This window comes from Bufo bufo, chromosome 2 (genome assembly GCF_905171765.1).
Source record: "Bufo bufo chromosome 2, aBufBuf1.1, whole genome shotgun sequence".
Taxonomy (NCBI): Eukaryota; Metazoa; Chordata; class Amphibia; order Anura; family Bufonidae; genus Bufo; species Bufo bufo.
Genome location: NC_053390.1, coordinates 103977611 through 103997519, shown reverse-complemented (window position 1 = coordinate 103997519; position 19909 = coordinate 103977611). Strand labels below are relative to the sequence as shown.

Genomic DNA, 19909 nt, shown 5'->3' with positions numbered 1-19909 from the left:
AGTCTAATGTTGATCAAAAAGGACAATTTCATCCAAAACAATCATTCATGGGGTGAAACTTAAAAATAACAGTCATTTTAATCCTCATCATTTTATGCTCCAAAGCTTTTTCTGGAGATCCGGTGATGTACCGGGCTCTCCATGGGTAGAGCTAGGCTGAGGCTTCCACCTAGCAGTGAGTCTGGTGATGTCACCGGCACTAAAATGGCTAGGGCAGCGTCCGCCCATTAGTGCCGGTGATGTTACCGGCAACACTGCTAGGCGGAAGCCTCTGTTTAGCAGTATAAAAAATATAAACAAACAGCCCTTGCCCTGCATGATACAGTGCAGGGCAATGGAGAGCATTGGAGCATGAAATGCTCTGATGCTCATATCAGGGGCTACCCGGACAACCCCTTTAAAAGAAGTTGGCTGTGTTTGAAATTTTCGTCTGATAGACAAAAGTTATTTGGTTCAAAGAGAGATCATTTGTGGACAAAAGACCTTTCCCAGAAAGATTTTTCGTCCATTGCCTGATTTCAATGAACGTTTTTGCGAAGTTTGAATGGCTGAAATGGGCTAAAGTTTGTCTGGCTGTGTCTGCGAAATTATCGTTTATCAGGTGGATGTTTGTTCAACTGCAGTTCAACATCAACCAACTTCTGTCTAATGTGTATCGACATCTCTACTCTGCCAGTAGCTATTTTTTCCAATTCTCCCATAAACTTGCATGCTTGAAGTGGCCAAGCATGAATGTTTTTTTAATTGGGGAGGGGATAAGCCACAATCAGAACTCTCTGACACCAGCTTATCTAATGCATGGACAAAGTATTGGGCATGTTAAAATTCCCTTATTTATCATCTTGAGATGGTCATGAGACCTTGGAGTTGACACTACACCCCTGGTGGCAGTATGACCTACTTTCACGTCAGATGTCGGGAAGGGGTTGAGCAAATGTGTTCTACATTTTACCAACACTAGAGTAGGCCTTAAAGAGTTGTCCAGCCCTTAAATAAGTAATGGTCTATCCTCAGGATAGGCCCTCATTAGCTGATTAGAGTGAGGATGACACGCCACACGCTTGCCAATCAACTGTTCAGGTGTAGCTCCATTTCTGGAAGTTGGTGCCAAAACTACACAGCTCCATGAACTGTGTAGTGGACAGAGCTCCTCACTGCAGCTGGACAACCCCTTTAAGGCCCTTTACACAGGCCAATTCACAGACAGTTATCAGAAATAAACTGTTAGTTTGCGATAATCGCCTGATCGGTGAGAAGGGCTGATAACTTCATTTTAGGCCCATGTAAAAGAGCCTTGAGGTTCAATGGCACCCTGTGCAAGATGTTTTTTGGTGTCTCTTCTCACCAACCCAATGTACTTCCAATGGACAAATTGTCAGAGGAAAGTTCTCATTTGTTACCACTTTTACACGTCAGTGAATGACAGACGTGTACTGCCCGTGGTCTCTACGGACCACTCACGTATCCATTGACATTAATGTGTGTATTCACACATCAGTAGTTTTCCCCAGACTGTGGGTCTGTGTTGACACCATAGAAGCATGTCCTATTTTTGTCTGCGATTGCAGATTCTTCACACTCATTATAGTCTATGGGTCGGTAAAAACCACAGACACAACATGGATGCCATTTGTGTTTGGTCTGTGGTTTTCAAGGACCAATGGTAGGAGATGCTCTGGAAATTTTTTTTTAGCCTAGCAATGTTCGTGGAATACCGAAGACACACACAGAGGGCAAAAAACTGACTCGCAGACACTTCCCGGACATCTTCATGGATGAACCACTGACCATCATTTCACGAATGTAATCATGGACGTGTGAATGAGGCCTTAGCCCTGACCAAAACATTTTTTCATTTTAGTTGTTAAGATGAGATTCTCCTTGTCAGATAATCTTACCTTCAGGTAACAAAGATGTTTTGTTACTTGCTGCCTTCTGTAACATTTGGGCAAGGTGATGGTGACCAGTCTCATGAAGGACAGCACAGAAGGTTGTAAACAAATAATGGTCTTTACTTTTCAGCACGTCAATAAGTTTGGCAACTTTTCGGTCTGAAGACTCTTCTAGCTTTATTTTATGAAATACATGAAAGAGACAGAGAAGGTAAAATAGCGGTTTACACCGAGCGTTCATGTAAAGTAGCTACAAGTGGTTAAGGCTATGTTCAGATCACGTTTATGGTCTCCCTTTAATGCATACACCATGGCATATATATTATGTGGATGATACCTCTAAATGATGTCATAAGGTGGCACCCGTCACCAATAGAATTCCTTTGTAAAAAAAAAAAAAATATATATATATATATAGTTTTTTTTTACTGGACACCGCTTTAAGGAATAGCATAGCCTACTATGCTTTTCCATACTGGATGTTTTCTGACATATAAAAGGTAAAAAAAAAGACCAAAATATATTCTTGTGTAGGTTAGACATATAACCCAGGAATTTTTCCTGAAGTATGGCTCAAATCCAGTGGGCACAGAACCTTAAGATGGCTGCAGACAGTGCAGATTCGTGTGCAGGAAAAATAAACACTGTTTTGGTGCATTGTTTACGCAGATTTTAGTGCAGATTTTCTGTTTATGTTAACAACCCCATTGAAGTTTATTGCGAAAATCACTCTACAGAAGGTGCGGATTTTAAAATACACACAACAGGTCAATATCCGCACCTAAGGAAAAAAGTGTACGTCAAATCTCATTCATTTTGCTGCATTACGCAGCGGGTTTTCCGCACAAAATCCATGCAGACAAACCGTGCGTAATCCTGATCATGTACAAAACCACCTTTATTGTACAAAAAAAAATTTTGCCTCTTTTTCTTCTTACCTCCAGCAGTCCTATCTGCTCAGTTGTCAGAATTCCATTTTCTTTCAGCCTTTTATACACAGGAGATGTGAGAGTGAGATGCTTCACAATGAGATAATGGTAATGCTCCAGAACTCCAGAATGGCCAATATCATTCCTTCCTGCGGAACCCACTAAATATCACAACATGCATAATAAGGTTATTAATGTCTGCAGTGCAAAATGGAAAGCTGTATATGGTTCATATATTTTTTGTGTGGTTAAGAAGTAATCAATGAATCAATAATCAATGAAATATGTAAATCTCCATGTGGGCAGTCCCAGTCAATGGATATCTAGGCTCGGATGATAGAAGACTATAAATCTTTCCGCTTTTGAAAGCAGTAAAAGAGACTGTTGAGTTTAAAAATGATTATGCTGATCAGAGAAAGCATCTTTATTATTTTACTGTAAATAAAGACAAGGGGGGTCATTTACTGTCCAGAAATATGCCTATATTAGGCATATTACTGGCACAGATTGCGGCACAAAGGTTATTTGCGCCGCAATATGCAACTTTTCCCTGCCCACACCAGGTCTCTATAAGGCTACTTTCACACTAGCGTTCAGAACGGATCCGTCTGCATTATAACTTAGAAAAATTTCTAAGTGTGAAAGTAGCCTGAACGGATCCGTTCAGACTTTACATTGAAAGTCAATGGGGGACGGATCCGCTTGAAGATTGAGCCATATGGTGTCATCTTCAAGCGGATCCGTCCCCATTGACTTCCATTATAAGTCTGGACGGATCCGCTCGTCATCTACAATAAATAAAAAATGATAATATAATCAAGAATAAATAGGAGGATGTCCCATAAAAATAATAATAAATAAGGATGTAGAGTTGATCTGGCCTATTATCATGCTTTTTTTTTATTTTATTTTTTTACATATACACTCACCTAAAGAATTATTAGGAACACCATACTAACACGGTGTTGGACCCCCTTTTGCCTTCAGAACTGCCTTAATTCTACGTGGCATTGATTCAACAAGGTGCTGATAGCATTCTTTAGAAATGTTGGCCCATATTGATAGGATAGCATCTTGCAGTTGATGAAAGATTTGAGGGATGCACATCCAGGGCACGAAGCTCCCGTTCCACCACATCCCAAAGATGCTCTATTGGGTTGAGATCTGGTGACTGTGGGGGCCATTTTAGTACAGTGAACTCATTGTCATGTTCAAGAAACCAATTTGAAATGATTCGAGCTTTGTGACATGGTGCACTATCCTGCTGGAAGTAGCCATCAGAGGATGGATACATGTTCTCATTCTGTTTACGCCAAATTCGGACTCTACCATTTGAATGTCTCAACAGAAATCGAGACTCATCAGACCAGGCAACATTTTTCCAGTCTTCAACAGTCCAATTTTGGTGAGCTCGTGCAAATTGTAGCCTCTTTTTCCTATTTGTAGTGGAGATAAGTGGTACCCGGTGGGGTCTTCTGCTGTTGTAGCCCATCCGCCTCAAGGTTGTGCGTGTTGTGGCTTCACAAATGCTTTGCTGCATACCTCGGTTGTAACGAGTGGTTATTTCAGTCAACGTTGCTCTTCTATCAGCTTGAATCAGTCGGCCCATTCTCCTCTGACCTCTAGCATCCATAAGGCATTTTTTCCCACAGGACTGCCGCATACTGGATGTTTTTCCCTTTTCACACCATTCTTTGTAAACCCTAGAAATGGTTGTGCGTGAAAATCCCAGTAACTGAGCAGATTGTGAAATACTCAGAGCGGCCCGTCTGGCACCAACAACCATGCCACGCTCAAAATTGCTTAAATCACCTTTCTTTCCCATTCTGACATTCAGTTTGGAGTTCAGGAGATTGTATTGACCAGGACCACACCCCTAAATGCATTGAAGCAACTGCCATGTGATTGGTTGACTAGATAATTGCAATAATGAGAAATAGAACAGGTGTTCCTAATAATTCTTTAGGTGAGTGTATATGTGTTTCCCTGTTTTAGAACTAAATAAAAACAATAAATTAAAATAAGAAATATAAACAAAAATAGGAGATTTATACACTGCACTTCATTCATTGGAGATACGGTATATTAATAACATATAAACGATGGTCAAAAGAAAAGGTGGATTGGAATCTGTGCTGTGTATGCCCCGTAAGAAGCCAATAGTGGGCGAAACCCTAGATCAGGCGTTTTAGCAGTGTTTGTTACATGCTTTTATACTTTGGACTTTTGTGAGTATGGATTAAACCTATGATTTTAACTGTGCCTGTCAGTCTCCTTGCTTATTCTGCCTGCTGGATAAGATCTAACACCACACAGTGTGACTACATATCAGGAAGTGAACATCTATTCTGAGCTCAGCTGCGAATAATTTCCTACCACTGGTGTGGCAAGCAGTGATTGCGAGACACCTGTGCCGAGCATGTACAGTTGCAAGAAAAAGTATGTGAACCCTTTGGAATGATATGGATTTCTGCACAAATTGGTCATAAAATGTGATCTACCGTAAGTCACAACAATAGACAATCACAGTCTGCTTAAACTAATAACACACAAAGAATTAAATGTTACCATGTTTTTATAGAACACACCATGTACACATTCACAGTGCAGGTGGAAAAAATATGTGAACCCTTGGAGTCAATAACTGGTTGAACCTCCTTTGGCAGCAATAACTTCAACCAAACGTTTCCTGTAGTTGCAGATCAGACGTGCACAACGGTCAGGAGTAATTCTTGACCATTCCTCTTTACAGAACTGTTTCAGTTCAGCAATATTCTGGGGATGTCTGGTGTGAATCGCTTTCTTGAGGTCATGCCACAGCATCTCAATCGGGTTGAGGTTGTAAGAGTACAGCCTGGATCACAGCGGCTCCCTTTGACGATACGCTGACTTGCGCTCCAGCGTAGAACGCAGCGACCGCCTGTGTTGTTACGCTGGCTTGCGCTCCAGCGTGGAACGCAGTGGCTGCTGGGCCCTCCTGTGACTCCGCCCACTTACCGTCCGGCCCTTAAATAGAAGACAGGTGCTAAGCAGGGTGTTCCACTAATGGAGTGCGCACCCTGCTAGCTCCACTGCATCTGAGGACTCTGTCCACATATCCAGACCTGGATCCCTAACGACAGCGTGAAGGACTGTCTACCTTCTTGCCACTGGCTTCCCCACTGCTGGCTTCCTAGCCAGGACCAACTAACCGCAAGTTACCTGCTCTGATTAATGTCCTGGAACTCTGAGTGGGGTGGTTCCTGACTGGTGTGAGACGATACTCCCAAACCAATTCTGAACCTACTGCATACTATATACTAAACTGTGGACATGCTCTGAACCTACTGCATACTATATACTAAACTGTGGACATGCTCTGAACCTACTGCATACTATATACTAAACTGTGGACATGCCATACTAACTCTGAACCTACTGCATACTATATACTAAACTGTGGACATGCTCTGAACCTACTGCATACTATATACTAAACTGTGGACATGCTATACTAACTCTGAACCTACTGCATACTATATACTAAACTGAGGACATGCTATATACTAACCCTGAACCTATGGCATACTATAGACTAAACTGAGGGCATACTATATACTAACTCTATACTGTGCACAAGCTTATACTAACTTGTAACTCCTGTAAGACTGGGAGACCTTCCTCTCCAGCAGTAATACTAAATAGATGGATAGCGGTAAATGATTTAGTTACCCCAAACTCTCCGCCCAAGACTGAGAGAGACGCCTGGGGTACATACTGAGTAACCGCGAATCCCACAGCCAAGAACAAGGGCAGTGGGATAATAGTGCATGTCCATTGCTTCCGCAGTTGAGATCCTAACTGATCAACTAGGTGCGTTCCAGAGGTCAGGACTCTGACTGGGCCACTCCAGAAAACGTATTTTCTTCTGTTTAAGCCATTCTGTTGTTGATTTACTTCTATGCTTTGGGTCGTTGTCCTGTTGCAACACCCATCTTCTGTTGAGCTTCAGCTGGTGGACAAATGGCCTTAAGTTCTCCTGCAAAATGTCTTGATAAACTTGGGAATTCATTTTTCCATTGATGATAGCAATCTGTCCAGGCCCTGATGCAGCAAAGCAGCCCCAAACCATGATGCCCCCACCACCATACTTCACAGTTGGGATGAGGTTTTGATGTTGGTGTGCTGTGCCTCTTTTTCTCCACACATAGTGTTGTGTGTTTCTTCCAAACAACTCAACTTGGGTTTCATCTGTACACAGAATATTTTGCCAGTACTGCTGTGGAACATCCAGGTGCTCTTGTGCAAAATGTAAACATGCAGCAATGTTTTTTTTGGACAGCAGTGGCTTCCTCTGCGGTATCCTTCCATGAAATCCATTCTTGTTTAGGGTTTTACGTATCGTAGATTCGCTAACAGGGATGTTATCATATGCCAGAGACTTTTGTAAGTCTTTAGCTGACACTCTAGGATTCTTCTTCACCTCATTGAGCAGTCTGTGCTGTGCTCTTGCAGTCATCTTTACAGGATGGCCACTCCAAGGGAGAATTTGTCTTACCGTGGACTGATGAACAGCAAGGCTTTTGGAGATACTTTTATAACCCTTTCCAGCTTCATGCAAGTCAACAATTCTTAATCATAGGTCTTCTGAGAGCTCTTTTGTGCGAGGCATCATTTACATCAGGCAATGCTTCTTGTGAAAAGCAAACCCAGAACTGGTGTGTTTTTTTTATAGTGCAGGGCAGCTGTAACCAACACCTCCAATCTCATCTCATTGATTGGACTCCAGTTGGTAGACACCTCACTCCAATTAGATCTTGGAGATGTCATTAGTCTAGGGGTTCACATACTTTTTCCACCTGCACTGTGAATGCTTACATGGTGTGTTCAATAAAAACATGGTAACATTTAATTCTTTGTGTGTTATTAGTTTAACCACTTCCCGCAACTGTAACGCCGAAAGGCGTCATTGCGGCGGCTCCCCCAGGCTACGCTAACGCCAATAGGCGTCATCTCGCGTGAGCCGAGATTTCCTGTGAACGCGCGCACACAGGCGCGCGCGCTCACAGGAACGGAAGGTAAGAGAGTTGATCTCCAGCCTGCCAGCGGCGATCGTTCGCTGGCAGGCTGGAGATGTGTTTTTTTTAACCCCTAACAGGTATATTAGACGCTGTTTTGATAACAGCGTCTAATATACCTGCTACCTGGTCCTCTGGTGGTCCCCTTTGTTTGGATCGACCACCAGAGGACACAGGTAGCTCAGTAAAGTAGCACCAAGCACCACTACACTACACTACACCCCCCCCCGTCACTTATTAACCCCTTATTAGCCCCTGATCATCCCTGATCACCCCATATAGACTCCCTGATCACCCCCCTGTCATTGATCACCCCCCTGTCATTGATCACCCCCCTGTAAAGCTCCATTCAGACGTCCGCATGATTTTTACGGATCCACTGATAGATGGATCGGATCCGCAAAACGCATCCGGACGTCTGAATGAAGCCTTACAGGGGCATGATCAATGATTGTGGTGATCACCCCATATAGACTCCCTGATCACCCCCCTGTCATTGATTACACCCCTGTCATTGATTACACCCCTGTCATTGATCACCCCCCTGTAAAGCTCCATTCAGATGTCCGCATGATTTTTACGGATGCACTGATAGATGGATCGGATCCGCAAAACGCATACGGACGTCTGAATGAAGCCTTACAGGGGCATGATCAATGACTGTGGTGATCACCCCCCTGTCATTGATTACCCCCCTGTAAAGCTCCATTCAGATGTCCGCATGATTTTTACGGATGCACTGATAGATGGATCGGATCCGCAAAACGCATCCGGACGTCTGAATGAAGCCTTACAGGGGCATGATCAATGACTGTGGTGATCACCCCCCTGTCATTGATTACCCCCCTGTAAAGCTCCATTCAGATGTCCGCATGATTTTTACGGATGCACTGATAGATGGATCGGATCCGCAAAACGCATCCGGACGTCTGAATGAAGCCTTACAGGGGCGTGATCAATGACTGTGGTGATCACCCCATATAGACTCCCTGATCACCCCCCTGTCATTGATTACCCTCCTGTCATTGATTACCCCCCTGTAAAGCTCCATTCAGACGTCCGCATGATTTTTACGGATCCACTGATAGATGGATCGGATCCGCAAAACGCATCCGGACGTCTGAATGAAGCCTTACAGGGGCATGATCAATGACTGTGGTGATCACCCCATATAGACTCCCTGATCACCCCCCTGTCATTGATTACCCCCCTGTAAAGCTCCATTCAGATGTCCGCATGATTTTTACGGATGCACTGATAGATGGATCGGATCCGCAAAACGCATACGGACGTCTGAATGAAGCCTTACACGGGCGTGATCAATGACTGTGGTTATCACCCCATATAGACTCCCTGATCACCCCCCTGTCATTGATTACCCTCCTGTCATTGATTACCCCCCTGTAAAGCTCCATTCAGACGTCCGCATGATTTTTACGGATCCACTGATAGATGGATCGGATCCGCAAAACGCATCCGGACGTCTAAATGAAGCCTTACAGGGGCATGATCAATGACTGTGGTGATCACCCCATATAGACTCCCTGATCACCCCCCTGTCATTGATTACCCCCCTGTAAAGCTCCATTCAGATGTCCGCATGATTTTTACGGATGCACTGATAGATGGATCGGATCCGCAAAACGCATACGGACGTCTGAATGAAGCCTTACAGGGGCGTGATCAATGACTGTGGTTATCACCCCATATAGACTCCCTGATCACCCCCCTGTCATTGATCACCCCCCCTGTCATTGATCACCCCCCCTGTCATTGATCACCCCTCTGTAAGGCTCCATTCAGACATTTTTTTGGCCCAAGTTAGCGGAATTATTATTTTTTTTTCTTACAAAGTCTCATATTCCACTAACTTGTGTCAAAAAATAAAATCTCACATGAACTCACCATACCCCTCACGGAAACCAAATGCGTAAAAATTTTTAGACATTTATATTCCAGACTTCTTCTCACGCTTTAGGGCCCCTAGAATGCCAGGGCAGTATAAATACCCCACATGTGACCCCATTTCGGAAAGAAGACACCCCCAGGTATTCCGTGAGGGGCATATTGAGTCCATGAAAGATTGAAATTTTTGTCCCAAGTTAGCGGAACGGGAGACTTTGTGAGAAAAAAATTAAAAATATCAATTTCCGCTAACTTGTGCCAAAAAAAAAAAATTTCTATGAACTCGCCATGCCCCTCATTGAATACCTTGGGGTGTCTTCTTTCCAAAATGGGGTCACATGTGGGGTATTTATACTGCCCTGGCATTCTAGGGGCCCCAAAGCGTGAGAAGAAGTCTGGTATCCAAATGTCTAAAAATGCCCTCCTAAAAGGAATTTGGGCACCTTTGCGCATCTAGGCTGCAATAAAGTGTCACACATCTGGTATCGCCGTACTCGGGAGAAGTTGGGGAATGTGTTTTGGGGTGTCATTTTACATATACCCATGCTGGGTGAGAGAAATATCTTGGTCAAATGCCAACTTTGTATAAAAAAATGGGAAAAGTTGTCTTTTGCCAAGATATTTCTCTCACCCAGCAAGGGTATATGTAAAATGACACCCCAAAACACATTCCCCAACTTCTCCTGAATACGGCGATACCACATGTGTGACACTTTTTTGCAGCCTAGGTGGGCAAAGGGGCCCATATTCCAAAGAGCACCTTTAGGATTTCACAGGTCATTTACCTACTTACCACACATTAGGGCCCCTGGAAAATGCCAGGGCAGTATAACTACCCCACAAGTGACCCCATTTTGGAAAGAAGACACCCCAAGGTATTCCGTGAGGGGCATGGCAAGTTCCTAGAATCTTTTATTTTTTGTCACAAGTTAGTGGAAAATGCAGATTTTTTTTTTTTTTTTTTTTTTTCATACAAAGTCTCATATTCCACTAACTTGTGACAAAAAATAAAAACTTCCATGAACTCACTATGCCCATCAGCGAATACCTTGGGGTCTCTTCTTTCCAAAATGGGGTCACTTGTGGGGTAGTTATACTGCCCTGGCATTCTAGGGGCCCAAATGTGTGGTAAGGAGTTTGAAATCAAATTCTGTAAAAAATGACGAGTGAAATCCGAAAGGTGCTCTTTGGAATATGGGCCCCTTTGCCCACCTAGGCTGCAAAAAAGTGTCACACATCTGGTATCCCCGTACTCAGGAGAAGGTGGGGAATTTCGTGATGGGCATAGTGAGTTCATAGAAGTTTTTATTTTTTGTCACAAGTTAGTGGAATATGAGACTTTGTAGGAAAAAAAAATAAATAAAAAAAAATCATCATTTTCCGCTAACTTGTGACAAAAAATAAAAAGTTCTATGAACTCACTATGCCCATCAGCGAATACCTTAGGGTGTGTACTTTCCGAAATGGGGTCATTTGTGGGGTGTTTGTACTGTCTGGGCATTGTAGAACCTCAGGAAACATGACAGGTGCTCAGAAAGTCAGAGCTGCTTCAAATAGCGGAAATTCACATTTTTGTACCATAGTTTGTAAACGCTATAACTTTTACCCAAACCATTTTTTTTTTACCCAAACATTTTTTTTTTATCAAAGACATGTAGAACTATAAATTTAGAGCAAAATTTCTATATGGATCTCGTTTTTTTTGCAAAATTTTACAACTGAAAGTGAAAAATGTCATTTTTTTGCAAAAAAAATCGTTAAATTTCGATTAATAACAAAAAAAGTAAAAATGTCAGCAGCAATGAAATACCACCAAATGAAAGCTCTATTAGTGAGAAGAAAAGGAGGTAAAATTCATTTGGGTGGTAAGTTGCATGACCGAGCAATAAACGGTGAAAGTAGTGTAGTGCCGATTTGTAAAAAAGGGCCTGGTCTTTAGGGGGGTATAAACCTGTGGTCCTTAAGTGGTTAAGCAGACTGTGATTGTCTATTGTTGTGACTTAGATGAAGATCAGATCACATTTTATGACCAATTTATGCAGAAATCCATATCATTCCAAAGGGTTCACATACTTTTTCTTGCAACTGTATGTAGAGTCAATGGAAGGAGATACAGGACTGAATAGGAGGCCTTCTTAGGCTACTTTCACACCAGCGGCACGGACTTCCGGCAGGCTGTTCCGTCGGGTGAACAGCCTGTCGGATTCGTCCTGCCGCTAGTGACCGCGTGCCTCCGGACTGCCGCTCCGTCCCCATTGACTATAATGGGGGTGGAGTTCCGGCGAGGCACGGCAGGCGCACGGCGAGAGGCTGCCGGAATAAATGTCGGACATGTCGTAGTTTTATTCCGGCAGCCTCTCGCCGTAGTCAAAGACATAGGATCTTTGACCCCTCCTCCTGTAGCAGGAAGATTATCAGAATTTCAGTCAGTGTGATTAACAACTTCCTCAGACAAATGTGTGAATTCTATAATTCAGACCGGATATTTGCTGGAACTAAGACTAATTCCCCAAAACAAGTTTTCTGTAAACACAAGCTTAAATCATAAATCCTCTAATACAGTAGTTCATTCAAAAAAGACCTCTGGAACTTGTTCCTCATCATCAAAGAAGTCAGGGAATATATTCTCCAGTACTTGCAGTACCCAAACCAGGAGGAAAATGGCACCAGGTCATAGACTTAACTTAGTTAAAAAAATATTTTGTCAAAAAGAAATTCAGGATGGAGTCTGTCAGGTCAGTGATCGATCTTCTTCAGGATTTAGAGCTGCCACAGGAAATATCTCTGGATAGTGGTGACAGGCTCTCCTCAGATTCTTCTACAATTCACTTGCCTTTCATGCCTAGCTTAAGCCCCAAGGGTCTTCACGAAGGTAGCTGCAGTCTTGGCAGAAAATCACAGATTGAAAGGTATCTATGTGGTACCACACCTGGACAAATGTTTAATTGAAGCTCAGTCACAGAGGCCCCTTCTATCTCACCTCAATCAGACTTTTGCTATTCCGAAACTGCATGGTTTTCTAGTCAATCTGGAAAAAATTCCAACCTCAAGACTTCTTACCTCATCCATAGAAGCTGTCATATGAGCAAAAGCCAGAATGAAATCACTATAACAAAATGTTTTGCAGTCTTGGAACAAAGATCCTCAATCGCCAAACAGTCCCATGAAGCTACGATACTCAGTCATGAAATACCTCAATTGCTGGCTCTTCCCAGATCATCTTATAAAAGGCAAATCATTTAATTGGATTTAATGGACTCTCCTCACAATGGATGCATCTGGTTTAGGGTGGGATGCGCATGTGGGTACTCACTGGGTACAGAAGAAATGGACACTTTTGCAAAGACTCCTCTCCGTAAACCTCAGGGAGCTCAGAACAGTCAGGCTGGCTTTTCTTCATTTTCATCCTTCGCTTCGTCACTAGGATCATCGGGCGCAGTTGGACAACTTAGGCTAGTTTCACATCTCTGTCATTGTGATCCGGCAGCCAGTTCTGGCAGAGAATGAGACACGCATGCAGCGGTTTCTTTACAGTAGATTCAAGCCACATTGGCCGGATTGCGGGTGAATCTCTGCTGGACCCCATTGTAGTTAATGGGGCCAGCGGGCATACCATTTGCATCCAGCAGTGCCATATCTGGAGAATTCCAGCAAGCTGTTCTCTGCCAGAACAGCCTGCCGTTATTGCTGCCGGAGATTTAAAACAAGCCTTAGTTTCAGTTTATTACCTGAATAAACAGGGAGGAAGGAGGAGCAGACTGCTAGCTCAAAAGTGCAGATTAGCAGAAGACAGTTAGGAGGAGTTAGCAGTTCACATCAAGGGTTCATCTAGCACCAGAGCAGACTGGCTCAGCCACAAATCTTTGAAACCAGGAGAATGGAGCCTGAATGTTTTAATTTTTCAGCAGATAACTCACAGGATAGATGTCATGGCACTGAGATAGATGTCATGGCATTACAAGAAAATGCCAAACCTCAGAGATTCTGCTCCCTCAGTCTCCAAGGACACCCAGTAGCAATAGATGGCCCGTCAGTCATTTGGGAGAACACGTTTGTGTATGTTTTTCCACCCTTTCAGTTAATCTCTCAATTTCTAAAGCAGATAAAACAGGAGAAGGTGCAGGCCATAGTAATTCTGCTGTTTTGGCAAGAAGGGCTTGGTTCTCAACTGCATTAGAGCTTTCAAGAGGACAATTTTGGAAACTCCCAAATCAGCAGGACATTCTTCTTCAGAATTTTTTTCCCCATCAAGATCCAAGCAGGTTACGTCTTACAGCATGGAGGGTGAGAGGCACAGAGTAAAATTTAGGGGATTATCCAATGAGGTAGTCAATACTCTTATGGCATCCAGAAAACCAGCATTAGTAAAGGTATATTCCAGAGTCTGGAGGATATTTCTATCCTGGTGCCACTTCAGGAAGGTAAAGATGTACTCTTTTACATCATTTTTTAAATAAAATTCAGGAAAGCTTCTAGAAGTACTGTATCTTAAGCCTAATACCCTAAAAGTATATTTTATTGTGAATTTTGTGATTAATGCTGAACTAGAAGGAAAGTTTACAGTCACTCCTTTAGTATCCACATTGTTCAAGGTCCTGTCGAAACTGAGGCCTATCTTCCATAGACCTCTACCTTCATTGGATCTCTCTCTCTAGTATTGTGTCGACTCTCAGAACCACCATTTACAGAAGCCTTTACAGAATGTGGACTTGAAATATCTTTCTTATAAAGTTTTGCTGCTTGTTGCAGTTACATATGCACAAGGAATAGGGGAACTGTAGGTCTTATCTTGGAAAGAACCATAGAGAATCCTGCCTAACTACTTAATACTTTGAATAATGCTGGGGTTTCCTCCAAAAGTCCCTTGTACTTCAAACATAAATTCAGATTTTTTTTCCCCAGTTATGGCCGTGGAATGTGCGTCCTCTTCCTCATCATCGCCTTATCCTCTAGAGATTTAAGAAGGGCCATCCAATTAGAGCTTCCAATTCCTACAGGTCATTGGAAGCTCTTTTTTTGCAGTTCTCAGTGAAATCCTTAGGAAATAAAGCTTCCAAGGCAACGCTTGCCCATTGGATCAGGTTTACAATAAAAGAGTGCTACTCTTTGGAAGGACTTGACTCGCCTTTGGAAGTAAGACCACATTCTACTTGCTCAGCAGCTGCATCATGGGCAACTCCCTCCAGATCAAATTTGCCAAGCAGCAACATGGGCCTCTCCATTCACATTTATTAGGCATTAGAGGCTGGATTTAATATCAGCTGAAGGTTCAGCCTTTGGCAAGAAAGTGCTCAATGCAGCTGCTAAAATTTAGACCTTCCCTTTTTTTTGTTCATTATTGCTTTTGTTGTCCCTTGGTGCTGCCGCAGGACAATCAAGACAAGGAAAATTTACCATATTTTTCGCTTTATAAGACACACTTTTTTTCCCCCAAAAGAGGGGGGGAAATGACAGTGCGTCTTATAAAACGATGGTTGACTTTTTTTTACAGGGCTGACACGGATGTATCGCCGGCCGCTATGCTGCACAGCGTGGCCGGCGATACATCAGTCACAGTGCGGGGAGGGAGGAGGGGCTGGAGGCAACTCACAGCGGGGCCCGGTGCAGTCACTGTTGTACACCGGGCCCCGCGCACAGAAGTCTCTTTGCATGTAAAATCTTTCATTAATCCTTTATACCGTAAATCGCTCTCCTTTTGATAAACTTTACTAGCCTAATCGCCTGCATCAGTACTCACTATGAATGTAGCGTGCGGTCCAGCCGGCGTGTGACTGACTTCACGCTCCTCCCACTTCACTAATGAAGCAGGAGCAGGATGAAGTCATGTGCCGGCTGGACCGCACGCTACATTCATAGTGAGTACTGATGCAGGCGATTAGGCTAGTAAAGTTTATCAAAAGGAGAGCGATTTTGCGGTATAAAGGATTAATGAAAGATTTTACATACAAAGACTTCTGTGCGCGGGGCCCGGTGTACTACAGTGACTGCACCGGGCCCCGCTGTGAGTTGCCTCCAGTCCCTCCTCCCTCCCTGCACTGTGACTGATGTATCGCCGGACACACTGTTTGCATAGCGGCCGGCGATATATCAGTGTCAGCTAGTTTATCAAAAGGAGAGCGATTGATTCAGGATTAAAGAAATATTTTACATACAAAGAATAAAGTACTGTAATGCTGTGAAACATAGGGCCATGAGGGGGACCAGCATAAGATGCTATATGTGTGTCACCCACACATATAGCATCTTATGCTAGCCCCCCTCATGGCCCTATGTTTCACAGCACACATCCCCCATAACAGTGCATCATCCATAGATCCCCCCCCCATAACAGTGCATCATCCACAGATTCCCCCCCATAACAGTGCATCATCCATAGATCCCCCCATAACAGTGCATCATCCACAGATTCCCCCCCCATAACAGTGCATCATCCATAGATCCCCCATAACAGTGCATCATCCATAGATCCCCCCCCCCATAACAGTGTGTCATCCACAGATCCTCCATAACAGTGCGTCATCCACAGAGCCCCATAACAGTGTCATCCCCAGACCATTAGTTCAAAATCCACCAAAAGCACACCTTTTGGTTCAAAATATTTTTTTCTTATTTTCCTCCTCAAAAACCTAGGTGCGTCTTATAATCAGGTGTGTCTTATAAAGCGAAAAATATGGTACTTACATGAAATTTAGATTTCCTGGTGTCCATAGGCAGCATATATTACCTCCCCCACCCCCCTCAGTAAATATTATTGATGCATACTATTAGTGATGAGCGAAGCGATTTTCAGATGTTACATCCGTAGTCGCTTTGTCCAAAATGTCAGATCAATACTGTACGGAGATCCGTCTCCGTACAGTATTAAAATGTATGGGCTCCAATGAGCCGAAGTTAGTTATTTGCGAAGTCGCGAGTGACTTTGTTGAATATCTTCGGTAATTGATTTTTAAAGTGGAAAACCACTTTAAACCAAACTCACTTCAGTTCCGACTGGTACCTTGGCTCATCAGAGCCCATACATTTTAATACTGTATGGAGACTTATCTCTGTACAGTTTTAATCCGAAGTTTTGAACGAAGCGACTTCGGATGTAACATCCAAAGCTTGCTTCGCTCATCTCTACATACTATACATGTGGTCTGTGGTTTCACGCCCTCTTAAGGGTAGAAGGATTAGCTAATGCTGTATTCGATTGTGTTATTGTTGCTTAATAACAGTGTCTCTTCTAGTTTTCCTAGATAGGGGAATTTAACCATTGGTGCTATCTACGGACTCCAGGAAATGAAAATGTCACATCAGTAAATATTCCACTCAAACTACCACAGAGGAAGGCAAGATAATATTTGGATAAAATTAAGGGTCCAGATTATCAATATATGATTTGTTGATCTAGACCAGGGGTCTCAAACACGAGAGCAGCATGCAGCCACAGAGGCACTTATCTGCGGCCCACGACCCTATCAGTTCACAGCGGGCCATAGGAGTCTATGGCTTCCGTCCCCACCGTTCAGCTTCATAGGCCTCAAGCCATTAGCCTTGAAGACTATGAGGCAGTAGAATGGCGCAGGAGGTCACAATGACATGATCAGGCTTTTGGATACCAACAAAGGAGGCTAACACAGAGGTAATTAATCTGGTCAAGCAGGATATCTCTCAAGGCCTTGAGTGAAAAGTTCAGGGCAGAACATTTCCTAAAGATTAGTTGTTGCCTAAACATAAAACAGTTCTCAGGCTTGTCTTGTAGTGAAGTAATTACAGGACAGGCATCTCAAGGCAATTAGGCGCTTCATACAAGGTACGTGTCCTGCAGCAAGTTATATAAAGATAAATGGAAACAGCACATACAATAAATAAGTTAAACGAAACAGTTATGACAAAAGGTCCATAGGGCTGAAATCAAGAATCCAGGTTGTGTTTGCTATCTGCATATTTTTATATTAAAATCAACAGATAAAAGGGATGTAAAACTTCAATACAGTACCAGATTTTCAGGAAAAAATAAAGCGGGATATGGGCATCACCTCACTGGGGATGTGTAGAATGAAATGGCCGGCACTGCTCAGTAGTTCGGCGGTGCATGTGTCAGGGGACAGGCATCCCGGTCCTTCCTTTACACCTCACTGGGGATGTGTGATTGTGAGATTGATGGAAATATCAACAAGCCAGGATCATTATCCATCAACGTAAGACATGTGTATGGTTGTGATCAACAGCAGTGCAGATATAGCAACAACCACCAAGACCCTATGATAGATAACACATTAAAAATGTACGTGTAGCCCCAAGTTACCATTAAATGTGAGGTGGGTCAGTTCTTTCCTTATGTCAAAATGTTAGACATTGTATCCATATATCTGTTTCTATTTGAGTTGTGTGACAACCAATATGTCAGCAATTACAGTTTTCATGAGTGTTTTGCAGAATTGAAAAACTTGTTTTGCAGACACAAGTATAGTACTTACAGAACATGGGCTCCTCGCTGAATGTGACCTTCTTCCTGCTGGTTCTCATTCTGTACATCTTCTCATATCAGGATATCCACAACTATGAGCTGCCGTCTGTAAACCTAGAATATTTCTAAATCATTCAGTCCACCATGCCTATGGCACAGAGCACCCATGGAGCTACGTGGTGTAGATACTCCACCCTGTGGTGCGCCCTGTGGATGTCCTTATGGCTAATTGTTTGAGCTCTCGTATTACATGTTGCTATGAGAGAGGGAGTTACTCCTCCACAGTAAAAGAAGTCATTAGAAAAGTTGCCTAGCAGTTTTATCTGAAGCAATATAATCCCTTTCATGTAGTTTGTTTGCTTTTTACTTTCTGGCATTTGCAAAGAGTTGTATTTGAGTTTACATTTCCATAAATCAATCACTGAAGGCAGCAGGGTACATAGACAGGTAAGGGCCCCATAGCAAGGATCAAACCAGGCCCCCCACACAGGACAGAAGGGTTTCCGCCTAAACCCCTCTCAATGACCCTTGGGTCATTTTTCCACTGCCTCATTTGCTAAATGTTGTTTCTTTAGAGGGTAGAGTTCTGACCAAGTTTTCACCCCCAGTAGAAAAGGGGACGATCCCAACTGGGCCCCCTTTTCCCCTGGGCTCCATAGCAGTAGCATGGTCTGCCACTATGGTAGTTACGCCCCTGACTGAAGGGCCTATGTGCAACCAGCTGCATAGAGAGTCCACAGACATCAGCGGTGACATGTCCCCAAGCAGCACATGACCCAGCAGTGATGTGACACTTGGATACATGACACCATTGAGGCAAATCATTGGCTGCAGAAGCACTTGTGACTCCATCTGGATGTTAACAGGGGTGGGTGGGTTTGGTTGAAAAAAATAATATATTAAATGGCTAGACAATCCCTTTAAAAAAATAAAAATTATAGCACTTCCTACTTGCATGTAAATCATATCTTTGTGTCACAATTACTAGTGGACTGACAAACGTGTGAGGAAAATTCAGTTAGGTTGTGTATGGCTAGAACCCCACACTAGCGCTAGAGATCCAGCAGGGAACAGCCGCGCTGGATCTCTCTGCTTTACGTCATTTCCAGACGCTTGAAAGTCTCCATCTGGGCCCATTAACCATAATGTGGACCAGCAGAGATACAGACACAACCCAGCAAATATGCCGAGTGTCGGCCGGAAGAAAACCACTGCAGAAACTAGCCTAAATGGGTTTCTGTCAGTTAAACTACAGGGTGGGCCATTTATATGGATACACCTTAATAAAATGGGAATGGTTGGTGATATTAACTTCCTGTTTGTGGCACATTAGTATATGTGAGGGGGGAAACTTTTCAAGATGGGTGGTGACCATGGCGGCCATTTTGAATCCAACTTTTGTTTTTTCAATAGGAAGAGGGTCATTTGACACATCACTTATTGGGAATTTCACAAGAAAAACAACGGTGTGCTTGGTTTTAACGTAACTTTATTCTTTCATGAGTTATTTACAAGTTTCTGACCACTTATAAAATGTGTTCAATGTGCTGCCCATTGTGTTGGATTGTCAATGCAACCCTCTTCTCCCACTCTTCACACACTGATAGCAACACCGCAGGAGAAATGCTAGCACAGGCTTCCAGTATCCGAAGTTTCAGGTGCTGCACATCTCGT

At 43.2% G+C, this 19909-nt stretch overlaps 1 protein-coding gene across 1 annotated transcript; it reads right to left on the bottom strand.

The window, feature by feature from the left end:
• Positions 1-1884: 1884 nt before the first annotated feature.
• Positions 1885-18360, bottom strand: LOC120990720 (caspase-2-like). The gene is made up of 3 exons (XM_040419628.1): positions 18246-18360; positions 2831-2982; positions 1885-2067 (listed from the first exon to the last, which is right to left on the bottom strand). The coding sequence occupies exons 1-3, from the start codon at positions 18301-18303 to the stop codon at positions 1885-1887; spliced, it is 393 nt and encodes a 130-aa protein (XP_040275562.1). The 5' UTR covers positions 18304-18360.
• Positions 18361-19909: the final 1549 nt, after the last annotated feature.

What these genes read in the sequence shown, in the direction of transcription:
- LOC120990720 (XM_040419628.1), bottom strand. Translation starts at nt 18,303, where the DNA reads ATGTACAGAATGAGAACCAGCAGGAAGAAGGTCACATTCAGCGAGGAG. An exon ending in CAGCGAGGAGCCCATGTTCT is followed by an intron (nt 2,983 to 18,245) that starts GTAAGTACTATA and finishes TGTGATATTTAG; the next exon opens with TGGGTTCCGCAGGAAGGAAT. An exon ending in AGCAGATAGGACTGCTGGAG is followed by an intron (nt 2,068 to 2,830) that starts GTAAGAAGAAAA and finishes CATAAAATAAAG; the next exon opens with CTAGAAGAGTCTTCAGACCG.